The following is a 19,373-nucleotide window of genomic DNA, read 5'->3' on the forward strand; positions in this document are numbered from 1 at the left end:
TTGTGAAATAACACAAAGTAATCACTCCCTTGGTAAATGGTCATTTCCTAAGTCCCCTTAGATTAACTGTCACTAGATTTATTATAAGGGATTCAGAGACACTCTCAAAATTACTTAGAGAAACCGTCAGAATTTTCAAGGCAAGAAACACTGTTCATAGCACTGAGAAAAATAGCAACACACCTCCAACGGACAAATGCCACCGAACTTCTTGGTGGAAAGTGTCCAGACATTTCCTAGGCGTACTTTATTTTTAGACTTTTATATGTTTACATATGAAACAGATGTGATTCAAATCTAAGACAATCTGAAAGAAATGCTTTTCCCTACCATCAAAAAATTTCACTTGCTTTAAAAAGGAGTCACACCATTGAGTTCTACAAGAACGTGAGGAGCTTCCCGTGGGCACCTGATCTGAATTAAATTCAACAGAAATGCTGAATTCACATGCAACTCTCCAGGAAACAATAACAAGATATTTTATCTTCACAGCTTTCTTAATGAGATTATTTTTTATTCTCCCCACTTTTAAATTGAGGGTTTTAGGGCCCAGAGGTTAAGTGCCCTACCCAAAGTTACAAAGGCGGGATGTGAACCCAGGCAAGCCAATGAAACATTTTTAACTGCCTCACTGCCAGGCAGGAGACGTGGGTTCTGGTTCTGCACTGACAACACTCTCAACACGTGGGCCCCACAAGGAGGAGTTGCTCCCTCTGCTCTGGATGGCTTCCCTGAGTACGGAGTGTGCGAACACTCCCCCTCTTCTAGGACTGTTGTGAGAACGTGAAATGAACAGAATGAAAGCCTTTCTCAAAGTCCAAAGCACTATATAAATATACCGTGTGCTAAATATGCCCAACTCTGAATGTTCCAGCAACACAGAGATTAGTTTCTATAAAATACGCAGAAGACCCTAACAACGCTGTATTTGCGGCCACCTTGCAGTGTCTTTTATGGTATCTGTCTGCAAGCCTGCAAAGTGGCAGACCAAAGTCCTGGCTGCAAAGTCCTGAACAAGGCAAATAAAGAGTCGATCTGACATTTATTGTTGATGACAGCCAAGCACTTTCAAAATACAAACGTAAAATCAGTCTGTATCTAAGGAAACACATTTTCTCTCTAACAAAAATATTCTTGATTTTAAAGAACATATTAAGATGATCATTTTAATTTCCGAATGTCAAATCCTAAGAGAATAGAATGATATCTTAAAAAATGTACAGAACTCTGATAAACAAAGGACCAGAATTATTTCTTACCTCCCACATGTATACATTATTCTTAACCTGAGATCTTTTTTTCTTATCACCAACAAATGGCCCAAACTTTTTGCCTTTTAAAATTGGCTTAGTGGCCCAGACACCTAGAAAATAAAACCAATATTTTCATAATGTATTGTGGTCATTTTAAAGACTAAAGCATTAAAAGCAATTCGGTTTCACAAAATACTTAAAAGGCTAGACAGCCTAAAAGCAAGACAATGTTAAATTAATCAAGATCACGCAAGATCAAATTAAATCAAGTATTCAATGGGGATATTTATTTTTCTTCTTTATGTTCTTCCGTATCTTCCTAATAGCCTGCAAAGAACCTATACTGTTTTATAAGTAGGAGAGATTATTTTATATTTGCTTGTTTTTAATTTTTACATGTAAAACTACCCAGACAGCATAATCACAAACACTTGGAGAAGAGCAAAATCACAACAATTAAAAGAGAAAAAAATATTGGAATGTAGCAAAACTATAAATAAATGTTAAGGTCTTCTTTCTGCTTTTCTACAGATTTCAAGTTGTCCCCAATGAACATAAGTTGCTTTTATAAAGGGTTAGAAACATAGTTTCGAATAAATATTTTTGAAGTTTGTTTGCTCAAAGTGGAAAACGCTCTCCTCTCTCTGTTTCCTGAAAACTTGAACAACTCACTTTTCAGAGTTTCAAGCAACTCAGATTTATGCTGCTTTGTGGTATTCTCAGGGGTACTTCTATTTTCTCCACACTGACCATAAGGCAAACAAACAAGATGCAGAAGCAGTGGGGAAAATGGCAGGAGATGCCCTGGAGTCAAGGGAACCAGCGCCAGGGTGACTCTTACTGTGAACAGGTTCCGTCACCTTCTGGCCTCAGGTACCTCACCTACAGACGGAGGCTGTGGTCTCAGCCAGTCCTGCCCAGCTACGATGAACTAATTCCACTGCCTATAAGTCTGCTATGAATCCCATTTGTTATCCCAGCTAATAAGTAATTAGTGGAGATATAAAATCAACTACTTTCATGAATAAAACAATATAAATGCTCAAATTACTCACTGAATACTTTTCAATGAGAATTAGGAAAAGCATTTATTAAAAATTTATTCACACACATATACACATAAACTGGAATATCAGAAGTACATTTTTAAAAACAGAAAACAGGACAGGAACATGATATATTCCAAGACTGTACTGTGACTAATTTTTATAACTTATTTCCTTAGCCTTCTGTCTAAAGATTAGGACACAAAAACAAGACTAAATACAAAAAAGCTTGGCTGTATTCAACAAGAAATTCCAGCCAGAAGCACTGGAATACACTCATGTCATCCTTCACTAAAACATCTACTGAGCGTCAGGTACTGGAGACATAAGCTAAATAAGAAATGAAGGCACTCACAGTCAGTGAAAGGGACAGATGTGAAAACAAATACAAAATAAGGAAATAAATATAACAGCATAGTCACACTCAAATCACAGTGAAATCAGAGGAGGGAGCAATACATCCTATGGGAAGAAGAGCCCCGGGGAGACACGGAGGAAGGGGGCTGCTCGGGCTGAGTCACCAAGGATGGTGGATGGGTGAAGGTGTGCTTCTGGTTTAATTTTATAATCTATGTCCACCCTGGATTCTTAACTGGAAAACATAATCTTCTGAGTCAGAGTACAGATGTGTTGCTTTTAGAGTGAGCTCCCTACCTGAGAAGCCCCAGAGGAAGCCTCGCCACGGCCTGCCCTCCCTTCCCTCTCCTTCTCTGACCCCAGTGCTCACCAACCCGAGTCTTGTCAACAGCAGATGGGAAAAGCCTCACTTCCTCTGGAAGGCCTCGAAGCACATGTTCAGGTACCTCGGCCAGGGTCTCGGCGGCTGCCACAGGCTCAGCGTTCTGCAAGTGAAGAAGCAGAAGGATAACAGCAAAAGGAAGAAAACCCAGCTCCTTTTTGATTTTTTTCTGGCCCAATAAGCAAATAAGCAAAAATGTAACTGAAACCCGAAGCTGGCAAGCCAGACCAAGATGATGATGTCAAGCGTTTGAGAAGTGGCTTTGATGGTTGTCTGTGAGTCTCCAAAGGAAACCACTGTAACCTTCAAGCATGTCTGTGTTAATCTATTTTGTCCCAGCCACCTGTGGCCATTTTAAAAACATGTACATCTCTGGCACCATAATGTTTTAAACTCCCACAGAATCTGGCAGCAAAATACAGCTCAAGCTTACTTTTAAGTCATAGGCTACCATCAGCATTGAAGGACATTAAAAAAATAAAAACCAGCACTCCCTACTTAAATGAACACTGCTGGCACATGCTGTAAAGGCCATGCCAGCCAATCGGACCCCCATCCCATCCATGTTTTCATCCCTCCAGCAACAACCCCTTGACGGGCTTGAGGATTCCCAGCAAGAACACTACAATTTATTCTGGGCCCTCCATGGAAGTGAGACCTTTCCAGGAAACGGTATACTATACGACTGAATACCAAGTAACTAAACAGCAAAGTCCCCACAATATCACAAAGTCTCTAAGAAAGAGAGAATTTAGAAATTACTAAGTATATGCCAAAATTCTTAAGAAATAAGATTACTATTAGATGTATGTATGTAAGGTAACGGAAAGGGGAGATTTGAGCCAACTCATAGAACACGACTGTTAGTCTAAAAATAACTTTCAAATTAAAGGAAAATCAAGTGGCCATTAACTGGCACCACACATACCCTGAAGAACTGATGTGCAGATCGTGACCCCGCCAAGAAGGATGGGTTTTGTCGTCTGAATGTTTTTTGTTTCACTGCAGAGGGAAACATTTCTCAAGGACTTTCAAAGAAACCAACATAGGGAAAAAGCAAACTCCAAGCTAAAAAGATTAATTTTCCCAGAACAATGAAGATCTTGTAGTTTTTAAGAATGTTTTGTGCCAAGAAAAGAATATCATCCAAATTTCTGTACTCCTAGCATTTCAGTTTTTAAAAAAACATATCAATAGGCTGCTTCGAGAGAAATAAATCCCGCCGCAACAAGCATGTCATTACGAAGGTCTACTGTGCTATTCTGAGTTGAAATGTGCAAAAGTGGGCATCGAGGCACCAGGGTTCATTCCCTGGACAGGGCAAAGGTGACGGTGCATACACTCCAGAAGCACAAATACTTCCATCCTGCTTGATTTATGCCTTGGTCCTGACGGTATCACCAAGCACAAGTTCAATGCCTTCCCAGACATGGGAGTATCAAAACTGGCCCAGAAAACGGTCTTGCGGTATTTTTCATTAGCTAAAGTGTGAATAAATGTAGCACACAAATTCCTCACTTCCAAATACAGTGCCCTCATTCTAAAAATTCCCACGCACAAGCTGGAATTTCGGAAACGTGAATACATTCGTCCAAAGAGGGAGAAGGTGTTAAATCGGCAGTCGCTATCCTAGGCTGCATAATAATTAGCTTTAACTTGGATAAATTAACAGTATTAACAAGTACTAGCCGCAGTGACGAGTCCTATTAGCACATGGCCGGTTAGCACAGTCAGTGGGAATTTTCTTCCCCTTTCTCAGATGGGACCCAGGCGAAGATTTTAAAGGATGTGACACCACTTAGCCTCCCCAGAAGCCCTGGAGAGACAGTACGTCAGCCCACTCAAACTGATACTTCCAGGCAGCATTACAGCAATATTAACGACCTAATGTGTACCGGGAACTTCCTCAGGCCTCAGTGCGAGGCACTGTGCCCACCCTCTTGTGTGCAAGCTTACCCCAAACAGCCCAAGAGGCAGGCACTGTCAACGTCCCCTCCCAGCTCCCCTCTCCCTCACCACACACACAGAGGAGGAAACTGAGGCTTAGGGAAGTGGTCCAGGCTGCTCAAGGACAGGGTTTGAGACTCCGTCCGTCTCTCCCCAGAGCCCGAGCCCGTAACTACAGTGGTATTTGCGTACGTTAAAATTCTGCTGGATCGGGTATGAGGCCCTAATAAAAAACGTGGTAACTATGGTTGACAGCATGTATTACAGAACTGAAACTTGCTAAGACAGTAGAACTTAAATGTTCTCACCAAAAAAAAGAAAAGAAAAAGATAAATATGCAAGGTGATGGGTATGTGAATTAACTAGATGGTAGGAATTCTTTCACAACGTGTAGGTATATCAAACCACCACGATGTACACACACTTTAGACATCTTACAATTTTATTTGTCACTTATACCTCAATAAAGCAAAGATTTCAAAAAAGAAAGGATTCTGCTGGAATATAATCTGAGAACCTCTGCCCTAAAACCTCCAGACCCCCAGAAATGTCAACAGGAGATGGCACCTAAGGCAGGACTGGTCATTCCCACAGGAAATTTGTAACTTGAGGGTAAGCTGAAGATCATGGATATTAAAATTTCTGAGACACCTGTGAATATAAAGGACCTCAGCAGAGGTGCCACAGGAAAAAGAAATAATAAGGAAAGTTCCCATACACGTATTTACTTGCTTTTAGCAAAACCATTATTTTTAATTTGGGCTCCTTTAGTTAGTAGAGGAAAGCTTTTTTTCCTGTTTATTTCCGTACCCTTGACACTCCAAAGGGACTCAACTGAAACCGGAGGACCTCAGTCCAGACACTGGCCAGCTCCAGGGCCTTCCTCTCACCTCTCCGGCTGTTGCAATCTCCACTGCAGTGGCTGTGGCTGCAAACTGCATGGAACATCTTCAGGGAATCGGAAGTAGAAGACGGTAGGACAGCTTGCCTAAACAGAACCACCCTCTCCCCCCCTTCCCTATTTTTCCTTCATAGCTCTTACCACAATTTTAAATAATTACTTGTATAATTATGTGTTTAATGCACCTCCATCAGACTGCAGGGAAGACAGATTGTGTCCACCTTACTCCACGTTGCATTCCCAGTGCTCAGCAACAGACCTGAAATGTTTGTTGTCACTTAAGTACTTGAATGAATAAATGATTCTTGCAAGTTAACTTAAACCTTTTTTAGAAAAAAGAAAGCTAGGAAAAAATTAAATAGAGTCGTCTATCTGAAAGCATGTTCTCTATGAGTGCCTGAATTTCTTGAATTTGAGGTAGGTATTTCTGGGTCAATGTAAGGATCCTCTTTTAGAAAATGTGATATGCTCTCAATTCCAAGCAACCAGTTTACAAGTAAACCTTTGGAACAAAAGAATATTTAAAAGAAAATTTCTCTTCCCAACACACTCATAAACTGGGATCTCTTTCATATACATATACACACACACATAATCAAGAAATCAAGCACAAGAAGGGGATACAGTGATGGGAGAAGGGGCAGGGTGCTATTTTAGACAGAGGGCTTAAGGAAGACCTCTCTAGAAGTAGGAAGGGAATCTTGTGACAATATGCAGGATAAACAGGTCAGGAAAGGACCTTGCTGAGCTAGGAATAGAAACACAGAATGAGAGGGGTAGAAGGTAAGCAGCCGGAGGCCAGGCTGCACACTCCAGGAAGGAACCCTGGCTGCTCCTCTTTCCAGAGGGGCCAACGACCTCCCAGCACCCCACCCCTGCTGTCCCAGAATAAAGGCACATTCCCATTTCAAGGGTTTCTGACACTGACCACTGAGATAAGCACGGGGGAAGCTACGAGGACTTCTCTACTTTCCTGTTATGTAATAGAAAACGTAAGAACTCTTTAATTCCCTACTTAATGAAACAAGTATCAGTGAACTGATCTGGATTGGTATGTATTAAATTTAACGTATTAAATTTAACATAGTAAGTTTAAGTTAGTAAGTTAGTTATTAACTGTTAATTGACCTCCTTAATTCCATGTCTCCAACTTCCTACCTCAAAGTTAAAGAAAGTCAATATCCCCTCTCTCCCCCAACTAATGGCCACAAGTTGTCCATTATTCAATCACTAACAAACACTTCCCAAGTGCCTGCTCCGGGCTGGCATGTGCTGGTGGTGAAGATACTACGGTTAATACAGCTGACCCAGGCCCCCTTCTCAAGAGGCTCACCGGCAGAGGAACTCTTATTCTGCTTCCTAACACAAGAAACCTTACAGGTATTTGGAATCTCCAGTTTTGACCTTGCTGTGGAGCCTCTTAAAGGTCCTTCTACGCTTTCCTGCAATACTCTTCCTCTGGCCGAGGATGACCTTCCCATGCTGGCTAATGGGGAGCTCAGGGAACATGACTCTCACACCTTCCTCTGGGCCAAGCTCTGTGCTAACAAGCACTTTCTGCACATCGCCTCACCGAACCCTCACCATAATCAGAGCTAACGCTGATGGAGTATTCAGGATACTAATCAGACACTATTCCAAGCTCTTTCTACAGCACCTCATTTAATCTTTACACTATCATGCTGGTTGTGGGTTCTTTTATAACCCCGTTTTACAGATGAAGCTGAAACCTGCCTATACTCACAGCTAGTAAGTGGCAGAGGTAGGATTCAAACCCAGACAGTCATGCTTCAGGAGCAGGAATCCCAAATACCAAGTCTTGGAGTAGCCCTGTCAAGTAACTTTCCCAAATCACATAAAATTGTGGAGCCCAGGTAAATTCCAGACAGGAATTTAACAGACAGGAGTCCACATTTTAACTACTAAACCAGTGGGGTCGCACACTGTAATCCGGTGGTGCCTGGGAAGTCCCTTTCGAGGGTCCACAAGGTCAGAGCCATTTTTATAATAATAATAAGACGTTATCTGCCTTTTTCACTCTCAGATGTGTACAGGGGAGTTTTCTGGAGGCTCTGACATGTGCTGATGTCATCATGCCACTGGCTAATGGAATGTGTGATTGTTTAATCTTGTGCTTTAACTTTTCTGAGTCATGAAGAAGGGCTGCAGTCTGACTAACATCACTGTACCAGGTGGATTCCGTGGTCCTGATATCGGACTAGACGTTACCATCCGGGAAGGTGAGTGCAGAGGACCGTACAGGACTCTACTACTTTTGCAATTTCCTGTGTATCTATAATTATTCCACCCCCAAAGTTTTAAAATTTGTTTCAATTTCATGGTAAATATCCAAATACATAACCCACGTAAACAAAAAGCTTGAGAATGGCTGGACTGAGGAAGACCACCCCTGACCTTCCAGTACCTCCCATCTCAGGATGAGAGGCAGAGAACAGGAGAGTGTGGTGATGCGAGGAGCGAGGGAAGAGGCTGGACCCACATATTTGTGCCCCCCCCCCGCATCTCCCCATGCCAAGCTTCCTGAGCGCAACTGGAGGGGGTGCTCCCCTATAGGCACAAGGGTTTGTTCGGGTTTTTTAAGGTTTCATTGCTAATCACCAAAGGAGAACAAGTAAAACAGACTAGAACAAACTGAGTTAAGTGGCTTCAAAATATTAAAGGCAACAACTTATCGTCGATGCCCGGCAGGGGTCCTGCAAGGATGGACAAGGAGAACAGAGTTCCTACCCTTTGCTTTAAGCCCCAGATGGTGGGACTGCAACCCCATCAAGGCCTGAGGACTCCTAAGGGAGCCAGTGTGTGTCGGTGCTCTGGGCCCCTGCCCGACCCAGAGGAAGCCTGTCTCCACTGTCCTACCGGGCAAGGGTGCCCATCAGGCCAGCTTGCCACGCTCTCGCCTCTCACTGCATGCTGCACCCTGACGCACTGATGACTTGGCCCGTTTGATGGCCTCTCCACAAGAGGCAAAGCCGAGGTCCCAGACACACAGGGCAGGTCTGTTTCACTCGCCCTGCCCCCGGAGCCCAGCACAGGATGCGTAGCTCAGAGCAGTGGTTGCAGTGAACAGTCAAATAAACAAGTGTCTGGCAATCAATGTCAAGAGGTCCAGGCGCACAGACGGCTGTAAGTGGATACGGCTCGACTGGTAACGGAGTCCAGGGGAGTGGATGAGATTGGAGAGCAAGAGAAGAGTGAGGACGAGCCCTCAGGACACCACTATCTCAGAGTGAAAGCAGCAGAAGAGGCCTAGAAGAAGACAGCCCAGAGGCAGTGAGGTACCAGAAAGGCCAGGAAAAGGTTCAAGGAAGGGAGAGAGGTCAACAGTCAAACGCTGCTGGTGAGGCTTCAAAATCTGCTGTATCTGATCCCTGCCCTCCAGGGCCCACCGCCGCCATCCTTTAAAGCTGAAATAGCCCAGCAATCCCCACCCATCCAACAAATGCCCAGTCTCTGTCCCACGGGCCACCACAGCGCTACCCTAGGAACCTAGGAAAGCAACAGGGAGGACAGGGGGTCCTGCCCACCTGCGGCCCACAGCCTAACGTGGGAGACCGGCGGTGTGTTCCCTTGGGGACCACTGAAAGAAAGGGTGTGATAGAGCTAAGGAGGGGACTCTGCTTTAGTTAGGGTAGCTGGGGGTGGGGCAAGAGCATCCCAGAGAATGACACAGAGAGAGACTTGGACTTGAAAGATGAGAATGAGCCGTGTGTGAAGGCCTGGGCGCTCCAGAGAAACATCCTGAGGAGACCAAAGGGCCTGGCAAGTTCAGGAACAAAAAGAGGCCACTGTGGCCAGGTCAGAGTGAGCCAGGGAGAAAGCAGAGGCGGCTGCCACCAGATCCTGCAGAACCTTCACGACCAAGGTACAGAGACCAGACGGCCTTGGGAGAGCGGCGGGGCGCTGCAGGGTTTGGGGCAGGGGAGTGACAAGACGTGACGAGGTCTTCTGGCTTCTAGTCTATTCCATATTCAACTTCTCCAAACGCTCTGCCTTCTCTATTAGTCAACCTATAAAGCATCTGGTTCAAAACTCTTCTAAAAACATTCTAAATAAAGTCCTGTAGTTCCTCTACTGGTTTTAGAAACTTTCACAGTTCAAGGGAAGCAAAGAAAATGAGGTACCTGAGAGCTTTCTCACCCTGACATACCCGTGCCCCTTGTCCAGAAGGTTCTGATGCAGGGTGGGAATGGAGTGGGGGCTGAGCAGGAAAAGGAGCTTTCTGTTGCCTCCCAGTGAGTCTGTTACTGGCAAGACTGAGTTGCAACTTCTCAAACCACCTTCATCCAGAGCAGCAAACTGTGGACCTACAGCCTTTCAAGTCAGATAGTTTGTTTGCTATACCCACAGATTTAAAAAAAAAAAAAAAAATTCTATTGGAAGAAAACTCCCCATTTTACCCTTCAAAGTTCCTTCCTGGCCCCTACAGGCACAACCCTCTGGCTCTTCCTGCCCTCACCAGCCTAGGCCCTCTTACTCCTCTGGGGCTCTCGCAACCTACAATGACCCAGATCTCTGGTGCTTCTGACCCTCGATTCCTCTGACCAGTCAATATCCTCTACATCCCTCCAGGTCAAGTTCACATCCCAGTTCCTCCACGAAGACATTCCAAACAATGCAGGATTGTGTACTTTTCTGGCTTCCTGTACAGTCAGCTTTATGCTCTACACATATAGTACTTCAAGGCACGTGGAGAACGATTCCATGAGGAGAGACAGACTGCTGGTGAGATGATGAACTCGGAGGTTTAGTAAACAAGGAGTGTCTCAGTCTGTACTCAAGCAGTAACAGTGATTAGAAGGTATTTTACCGGGCAGAATCGAGACTTGGTTACTGGCTGAAGATGATAATAACAATACTTACAGTGTTCCCTATATGCCGGGCACTAGTCTTAGTGCTTTACATTTATTACTCATTTACTCTTGCCCACAATCGCATGGAATGGGCACTGCTATTATCCCTATTTAACAGGTGAGAAACAAATACCAAGAAGGCAAGTGACTTGCCCAAGTTTACACAGCTGGAGGGGAATGTGAGTCACAAGACACCAAAGGTGAGGAAGAGCTAAACAACCCTCGAACCTTCTCTACCAAAGCATTAATATCAAAACAACAAAAAATGTAAGACTTCTGCCACAGTTCCTTCCACAGTAATGTAAGGAAATGCTATTCAAGTTGCTAATTTCTTTTTTCAAATTTCAGAAATAATCTAGTATTTTCATTCGGAAAGACAATGTCCTGGATTTTATAAAAACTGCTAATTTACCTAGTAAAATACATGATTCAGAATGAGATTTAAGGGCCATCATTATTCAATGCATTAGTTTCCTAAACTGTACACTCACTAGTTGAGGTTTAAGTAATAACAACAGATTGGAATCACCTTAATTGGAAGGCTTTTTTTTAAATGTCTTTAGTGTCAAATTTGTATTTATGGTTACCTACAAAAAATATAATTCTATATTAATAATATGCTACAACAGCAAAAGTGCTTTTGATTTTTTACACCGTATATATTTTTAGGATTAGAAAAAAAGCAGGGGAGATACCTAAAACGGAAGATAGTAGCCATCCCAGTTTCACCAAATCTTTAGAAATATGATTATGAACAGGTTTATCTAGATGGTCAGATGGTCTCCCATAAAATATTTCCTGTAAAAGGAATAAACCACTAATATGCACAACAAATGGATGACTCTCAAAAACATACGCTGACCAAAAGGAGATAAACACAAAGGAGCACATACTATATGATTCCATTTACCTGAAATTCTAGAATGGGAAAAACCAAACCATAGGGACAGAGAGCAGATCAGTGGTTGCCTGGGGTAGGGGCTCGGGGGAGGACTAACTGCAGAACAGCAAGAAGGAACTTTTGAGGGTGATGGAAATGTCCTATATCTTGACAGTGATGGCAGTTACATGAGTGTAGACATTTGTCAAAACTCAACACTTCGAATGACTGTATTTCATTACACATAAATTATACCTCAAAGTTGATTTTTAAAGTAAAATAAGTAAATGAATCCTATACCCTCCTCTTTAAATCGTGCTAAAATGAGACGTAATGCTCTGAGAAAATAAAGAACAAAAATACCAATGCCATAGAAAAAAATTTTTTTCAAAAAGATTTTTCTTTAACCCAAGTCAAGCATTCCTTTGCTCAAAGGCCTCCAAAGGTGTCCCATCTCCCTGAGCAAAGTCCACTCTGGTCCTCACAATGACCACAGGTCTGACCCAACACCTCTCTGACCCCATCCGCTCTGCTCCAGGCACGTGTGTTCCGGAACCAGCCTGCTCCACTTCCTCCCTACATCCCTCTCTTCACACTCTCAAATAAACAGTCACTGTGTTTAATATGTATCAGAACACTGGCACTGGCTGCTATTACATAAGGCTGCATGTACCATCTTACACAGGCAACACATACTAATGTCCTTATTTTCATTTTTTTTTAAAGATGCTAAATAGAGTTCCTCTTTTTTTTTATTATTTTATTTCATTTATTTTTGGCTGCGTTGGGTCTTTGTTGCTGCACGCGGGCTTCCTCTAGCTGTGGCGAGCAGGGGCTACTCTTCATTGCGGTGCGCGGACTTCTCATTACAGTGGCTTCTCTTGTTGCGGAGCACAGGCTCTAGGCGCACGGGCTTCAGTAGTTATGGCACGTGGGCTCAGTAGTTGTGGCACACAGGCTTAGATGCTCCACGGCATGTGGGATCTTCCTGGACCAGGGCTTGAACCCGTGTCCCCTGCATTGGCAGGCGGATTCTTAACGACTGCGCCACCAGGGAAGCCCCTAATATCTTTATTTTTTAAAATATGAGAATAAGCAAGCTTTACTGGTATTTCATTTAAATTTATATCAGTAACTCCTTTTATACACTTCATCCAAAGACTGATCATAAATTACTACATCAGTTTTAACCTATTTAATTAAAGCACCTCGTTTCTTAAATATCGATTTGATCAAAACCAACACTGGAGAGCAACAGCAGTGGGTGACAGGAGAGATCAGACTCAACATCCCTTAATATTAAGAACACAACATTGTGTATTCACACTAAGATACATATTCCTGCTACAACAGACTAATACTAATCGCCATAGCAATTGTTGTCACCAGCAAAAGACATCCAAGAATCTGAGGGTATTAAAACACTCAAATTCCATGAACAACTCTTCTTTGTTTAGACTGGCAAACAATACTCTTAGTTACTATTCTGGGGGCAAACAATGGAGGAAAAAAATCAAACAAGCTTCAGTTTCCTAAAATAGCATTAAATTGTATTTGGTTAAGGAACAAGTATGACTGCAATTAACAACAAGCAGATGGGGACACAGAACAAGAAAATCTTATACAGCATCTCTGCAAAAGAACAGCAGTCAAATAGTTCTGAAAACACTTTCAAAAGTACCCTCTTTCAAAAAGCTGGCAGCTCTATTAAGCTTCCAACTAAAGAAACTGTCCTCGAATATGGTGTTAATAGTGAACATAGTACTACATTCTTGCCCCTAACAACCCAGTGTCTGCAGCCCAGGAAGAACGATATTCTAAAAAGTGGAAATCAGATGATGTCTCTGTCCAGTGGCTTCCCATTGCATTTAGAAGAATAAAAGATAAACTTCTTGGGCTTCCCTGGTGGCGCAGTGGTTGAGAGCCCGCCTGCCGATGCAGGGGACACGGGTTCGTGCCCCGGTCCGGGAGGATCCCACATGCCGCGGAGCGGCTGGGCCCGTGAGCCATGGCCGCTGAGCCTGCGTGTCTGGAGCCTGTGCTCCGCAACGGGAGAGGCCACAACAGTGAGAGGCCCGCGTACCCCAAAAAAAAAAAAAGAAAAGATAAACTTCTTCTCATGGCCCTAAAGGCCCTATAAATCTGGCCCTCATCCCTCATACCAACTTCATCCTGTCCAGAGTCCCTGATGCTCGTCACGCTCCAGCCCCTGGCCTGCACTCCGTTCCCTGAACAAGCAAGCTCATTCTCACCTCAGAGCCTTTGCACTCACTGTTTGTTCACTCTGCCTAGAATTTCTTTCCCCAGATCTTCATATATCTGGTTCTTAGTTATGTCTTGAGTCTCTGTTCTGTTATTAATCACTTCTTCAGAACAGCCTTCCCTGACCATGTAATCCAGAGAACCTCTCCACCCATCATTCTTTATCACATTACCTTATTTCACTGTCTTCACAGCACTTTTCACTATCTGAAATTATCTTGCTTGTCATCCTGCTTCTTTACTGTCTCCCTCTAAAACTATGTGTTACAAAGCTGAGCCCTTGCCTACCTAGTTCTCTGCAGGCAGAATCCACAACACACTGGGATGCAGTCTATGCAGGATGAATGAGGGGATGAGAGAACATTCAGAACAGCTAAAGTAATGGAATATGGATCTTTCCATTATTCTGATGGCTTATCACAATTCTCAGGGTTGGATCTGCAGCATCAGCGGTTAAAAGCTGCTTCTGTTATTTTAATAAGTAAAACTTTAAAACAAGTTTGGAACACCAAATTGCTTTGCTACTGATTACTGGCGATACCACAGACCAGTGGTCCCCAACCTTTTTGGCACCAGGGACCAGTTTCGTGGAAGACAATTTTTTCCACGGGGGCGGTGGGGAGAGTGGTTCAGGCGGGAATGTGAGCGATGGGGAGCAATGGGGAGCGGTGGGGAGCTATGGGGAGCGGTGGGGAGCTATGGGGAGTGACGGGGAATGGTGGGGAGTGGGGCGGAGCGGTGGGGACCGGTGCATCACCTCCTGCCATGCGGCCCAATTCCGGTCTGCCGCCCAGGGGCTGGGGACCCTTGCCATAGATGACGGATCAGTATACAGACATGCTGCAATCATAAAACTACTGTACTGATAGAAAGTTTCATATATTAGTAACAATTTGAGTTATATAAAGATTCTTTAAAAGTTAGTAATCAAGACAGCAGTATTAAACCATGAGAGCTTAAACTTACACAATGTTAGATGTCAATTATATCTCAATAAAGCAGGAAAAAAAAAATCACTGGGGCTGTACCTAAGTATTATAGTTCTCTTCTCCTCCCAAGCACCTGATGGGTTTGCACTGCTTTCCCCACTTGAGTTGTAAGTTCAATGCAACCATGGGAGTAACTCTAGCCAATTAAGCAGAAGTAGAAGCAACAAGTACTGAGACAAAGCCTCCATCATCCTTGGTTCTTAAGCAACTAAAATAGCAGATCCACACTGGATGTGCAGCAAGAACAAGAAATAAATGGTCGCTGTGTAAGACCCTGAGATTTTGGAGCTGCCCGTCTGTAAGCGCAGCACAACACAGCTTATCTATCCTGACCAGTACAGCAGTATAGCATGGTGACCAAGAACCCCTGGGCTTTGGAATCTGACTGGCCTGAATCGGAATCAGATTCAGATTGAGTCTGAGTGAATCAGAGCTCTATCACTTACTGTTTGAGTGATCACAGGCCTCTGGCCTTAATGTCTTCATCCATAAAATAGTTATGATACCTACTCTTCATAGAGTGGTTTGCAAAAGACTGAATTGAAAGAATGTATCTGTAATACGCATCGCAGTGCCTGGCACGTCGGTTAAGCACTCACTAGGCAGCAAGTGGCATTAAACCCTAGAACACCTACTTTAAGGGACTGTGAGCCTATGTGCATTATGGAACTTTGCTCACCTTGGATGCTCTATACAGTAAAGCATTCTAAACTCTCTGTTCATGAGACAGCCATTTATAAAGTTCTGGATTCTCCTAGATAAATCTAGGAAAAGATAAGAGAATAGTGGAACAACTGCAAGTTAATAGGGACGGGTGTGGAATGACAATAAGGCAAGTAAAGGATATCTGTGATTTGAAAGTGGAAAGAAAAGAAAATGGAGAGTGAGGGGAGGAGATACAGTGGCTGCAAAGGCTGGGTTCTAAGAGAAGAGATAGTAAGAAGGGGGTAAGTGCTGAGAACAGACAGAAAGAGAATGAAGGACAAAAAGCATGTGGGTCTGGAGCTCTGTGGAGCCCAGCGCTGAGAGTGGAGGGAGAGCCCTGCTAGCCATACCAGGAACGACTTGAAACATATTGATAAGACAGCAGTTCAAACTGCTGCTTCAACAGTCAGTGTTTAAAATGCCAGGAGGCTTTGGACTCTGCTGTTTCTTCTAAAGGACTCACTTGTAAACAATATGGTATGCTCACTCCTGGGATCCTCTGGTCCCTAAAACTCAACTGTCAGGCATGTATGAATGAAAGATTCTGTGCTATTGTCTTAGAAACTACACCAATCATAAGAGACAGATCTGACAGCTACAATTCACCAAAGCAATGCTGATCAGTCCCTAGAGAGAAAAATCTAACCCTAAACTCACCATCAAGATTTTAATTAAAAATCAATCTGGTTCAAGTTAAAACTTTTTTAATATCTGAATTTTTGTGTAGTTGTTTTGAAGCTTTTCAAGCACTTACTGCTCAATTTCACTGGCTGAAAATAAGAATAAATACAAGAGGGGAAAACATGAAGTGTCCTGAAACGATTCTTAATTTTTAAAAATCACTGGGACAATTACTGAAAAACACTCATAGATTGTATGTCATGCTATAGTAATCAGGTCTCAATATCATGGGACTAATACTCCTCAAATACTAAAAATATAACTAATGATGCTGAAAATTTTACTCATAAAAAGCGGACAATTTTTATAATCCAAATAAAAGTTTCACTGCTACTAGACCATTTAAATGACACCCAAATCAGAAAATGTGCTAGCCACTAGAAACATAAGAGGACACTTCCCCACTGATATTTGGCATTTAGTATCAAAGGCAGTCCTCTGTAGATCTGATATTAAAACTCGTCAAGAGCAAAACCAAATTGTAAGAGAGCCAAAAAAAGAAACGGTTATTACCACGACTCTTTTGAATGGCATGCGGACTTTCTTCAAACACAAGTCCTTTTGATACAAATGGAATATTAAAGCGAAAGTGTGAGGCGTCAAACAGGTCTAAATACATTCGAAATGAAATGTTATTAGCTTAGCACAGTTAGCCACCTGAAGTAAGTGGCTGTTGAAGAGTGATGTAACCTAAGTGATGTCAGTATTTAGATTCCACTTTGGAAGCATTCACCATCATTCCATTCCAGAATCGAGACTCTTCTAGCAGCAGAGGAAAGCAAGTTCCATGGGGAGACCAGGTCAGCATTAAGACTCAATCTTAAAAAAGGAAAATAAATGAACTCTACGACATATATCCGCACATAACTTTGAAGGACAGTGACTATGAAAAATCCATTCTGTTCTCTTTTCCCTCCCCCATCTCACCATTTCAAAAATAATTTGCCTTCAAAAGCATGTCAGTAAATCTGCAAGCTTTAAAATAATAGCAACCATGTGCCCCATGTGTTTGCCAGATTCATTTTTTATGATGTATAGTCCTCTGCATTAAAATCAACGAATTTTTGATAAAGAAAGTAATGAAAAGAAATCAAAAGAAGCCATTCCAAAAACTTCACACCTCTCAACCCCAACACAGAACTGAATTTATTAAACTTGGTCACTTAATGAAATGGGAGTCGTGAGCTCCAGTTAGACGCACCTGTAAATGGTAAAAAAAGGTGTCCGAAGTTTCAGTTGATTGAGAGTACAAAATGTTTTCAAGCCTGATAGCTTTAAGCTAAACACCAAAAATTACAGACTATACACTTTTAAGTTCTGTCCTTCATATTTTTAAAAAAAGAGTTTTATAAAGATTTCAAAAGAGAATGTTTCTGATATCCATACATTTCTATAACTGCAAGTGAAATGATATTAAGACCAGAAAATAAGAATCCTACTTTAGAACATATAAAATCTGTATAACTGGTTCTACTTATCAGAACACCCTTGAGGCTACAGAAATACAGAATTGTTTAATCTCCAGGTAACCCCACACCCTCCTGTAAGGAGAAATACATTTCAATATCTGCCCTCTTCTTTTTATTCTAAACGGGTTTTTGTTTTGCTTTGTTTTGGGGGGTTTTTTTGCGGTACACGGGCCTCTCACTGTTGTGGCCTCTCCCGTTGCGGAGCACAGGTTCCGGACGCGCAGGCTCAGCGGCCATGGCTCACGGGCCCAGCTGCTCTGCAGCATGTGGGATCTTCCCGGACCGGGGCACGAACCCGTGTCCCCTGCATCGGCAGGCGGACTCTCAACCACTGTGCCACCAGGGAAGCCCTCTAAACGGGTTTTTCAAGGACAGAAAGCTTAAAGTTTCCCATTCAGTTTTGGTCTCTAAAAATAACTTCCAATTTTCCCTGTGCAACCAATGGGTTATTACAAAATAAAAAGTACTAAAAATGAAAGCGTAATAAGCTTCAAAACAAAAGAGTAACACTAGAGTGTGGCAGGGAAGGTAAAAAAAGAAAGTCTGAACTAAGGTCCCTAAGAATGAGTCCTCTACTCAGGGTTCCACAGAAAAGCCAACTCATGCCAAAACAATGCACACTCCACGAACAAACACACACTATGAAAATGATGAACTAATGAATGGTATTAAGAAACAGAAAGTAAAATCTGGGAGGAATGAAGGTGTGTGTTACTATCTTTTAAAAATCAAGAACTGGTCTAACATCTACGTAATGTATTTGTATAAATTCTTATTTTTAAACTCACCTGATTCATTTTCAATTCCTGTTGTGTTCTGAAAAGATACACACAACAAAGAAACTTCTTTGATTACATGAGCCCTAAAAAGAAAAACAGACAATTGTGATATGTACCTGCCTACAAAGTTACAGTGATTTAAAACTACATACAGAACTGTAGAGTTTGCTCAAAGGGCTATTCATAAAGCAACTCCATGCCAGATCAACTTCAATATATGCTGAGAACTTACTTTGCAGATTTATTGTCTACAATAAAATAGATGTCTTACTATTCTGTACTGAGGCTTCATTGTACTCTACAATTGAAAGCAGACTCATTAGAATGACATCAAATTTTTGCTTTGGAACTGAATCATCCCTAAGAAGAAATAAATTAGCTTTGCTAACAGAAACACAAAGCAGTGCTGAGTAACTTATTATGCAATGTAAATGTTCTTCTTTTACTTATATCAATACTGTGTTGAATACAAACACAATTAGAAAAACACAATAACGTATAGTTATTTTGTTTTTCAAGTTCCTGAAGGAGAAAGGTGGATTTACTAACATTTCCATGGAGAGTTCTCTTTGAGGAAAAGAATGAAAACTTTGAAGTAAAATGCAAGTGTTTTAATAAAAGCTGTTTGGCAAGACCTACACTTATTCCTTTAAAATTTTTCTTCGATTTATTCAGAGTATAGTAACAAGACGACAAAATCATTTCTTGGAAATGCAAATGACATACCTGTCTCTAGATAACAACCTATGAAGATGGTCCTTTCTGCAACGTTCTCTCTTAGGAGTCATTTGATGTCATTCATAATATATGAAAGTCATGAGGGTAGCAGTTGCACCGCAATACCCTTGTTT

At 42.3% G+C, this 19,373-nt stretch overlaps 1 protein-coding gene across 3 annotated transcripts in view; it reads right to left on the reverse strand.

Moving 5' to 3' along the window:
- The window catches only part of PRDM2 (PR/SET domain 2), a 148,205-nt gene extending 129,598 nt beyond the window's left edge, over positions 1 to 18,607 (reverse strand). For all 3 annotated transcript variants that reach the window (XR_003003758.1, XM_024749820.1, XM_024749817.1), the window contains exons 1-3: positions 18,532 to 18,607; positions 3,027 to 3,141; positions 1,260 to 1,363 (exon numbers count right to left, since the gene is read on the reverse strand). Coding sequence is in view for 2 of the 3 variants with exons in the window: in XM_024749820.1 (XP_024605588.1) it covers positions 1,260 to 1,363; positions 3,027 to 3,141; positions 18,532 to 18,540 (228 nt within the window). In the remaining variant the exon portion in view is untranslated. The remainder of the gene's footprint in view (positions 1 to 1,259; positions 1,364 to 3,026; positions 3,142 to 18,531) is intronic.
- Between the last annotated feature and the right edge of the window lie 766 nt (positions 18,608 to 19,373).

This window comes from Neophocaena asiaeorientalis, unplaced genomic scaffold, assembly GCF_003031525.2.
Source record: "Neophocaena asiaeorientalis asiaeorientalis breed wild unplaced genomic scaffold, Neophocaena_asiaeorientalis_V1.1 scaffold275, whole genome shotgun sequence".
Taxonomy (NCBI): domain Eukaryota; kingdom Metazoa; phylum Chordata; class Mammalia; order Artiodactyla; family Phocoenidae; genus Neophocaena; species Neophocaena asiaeorientalis.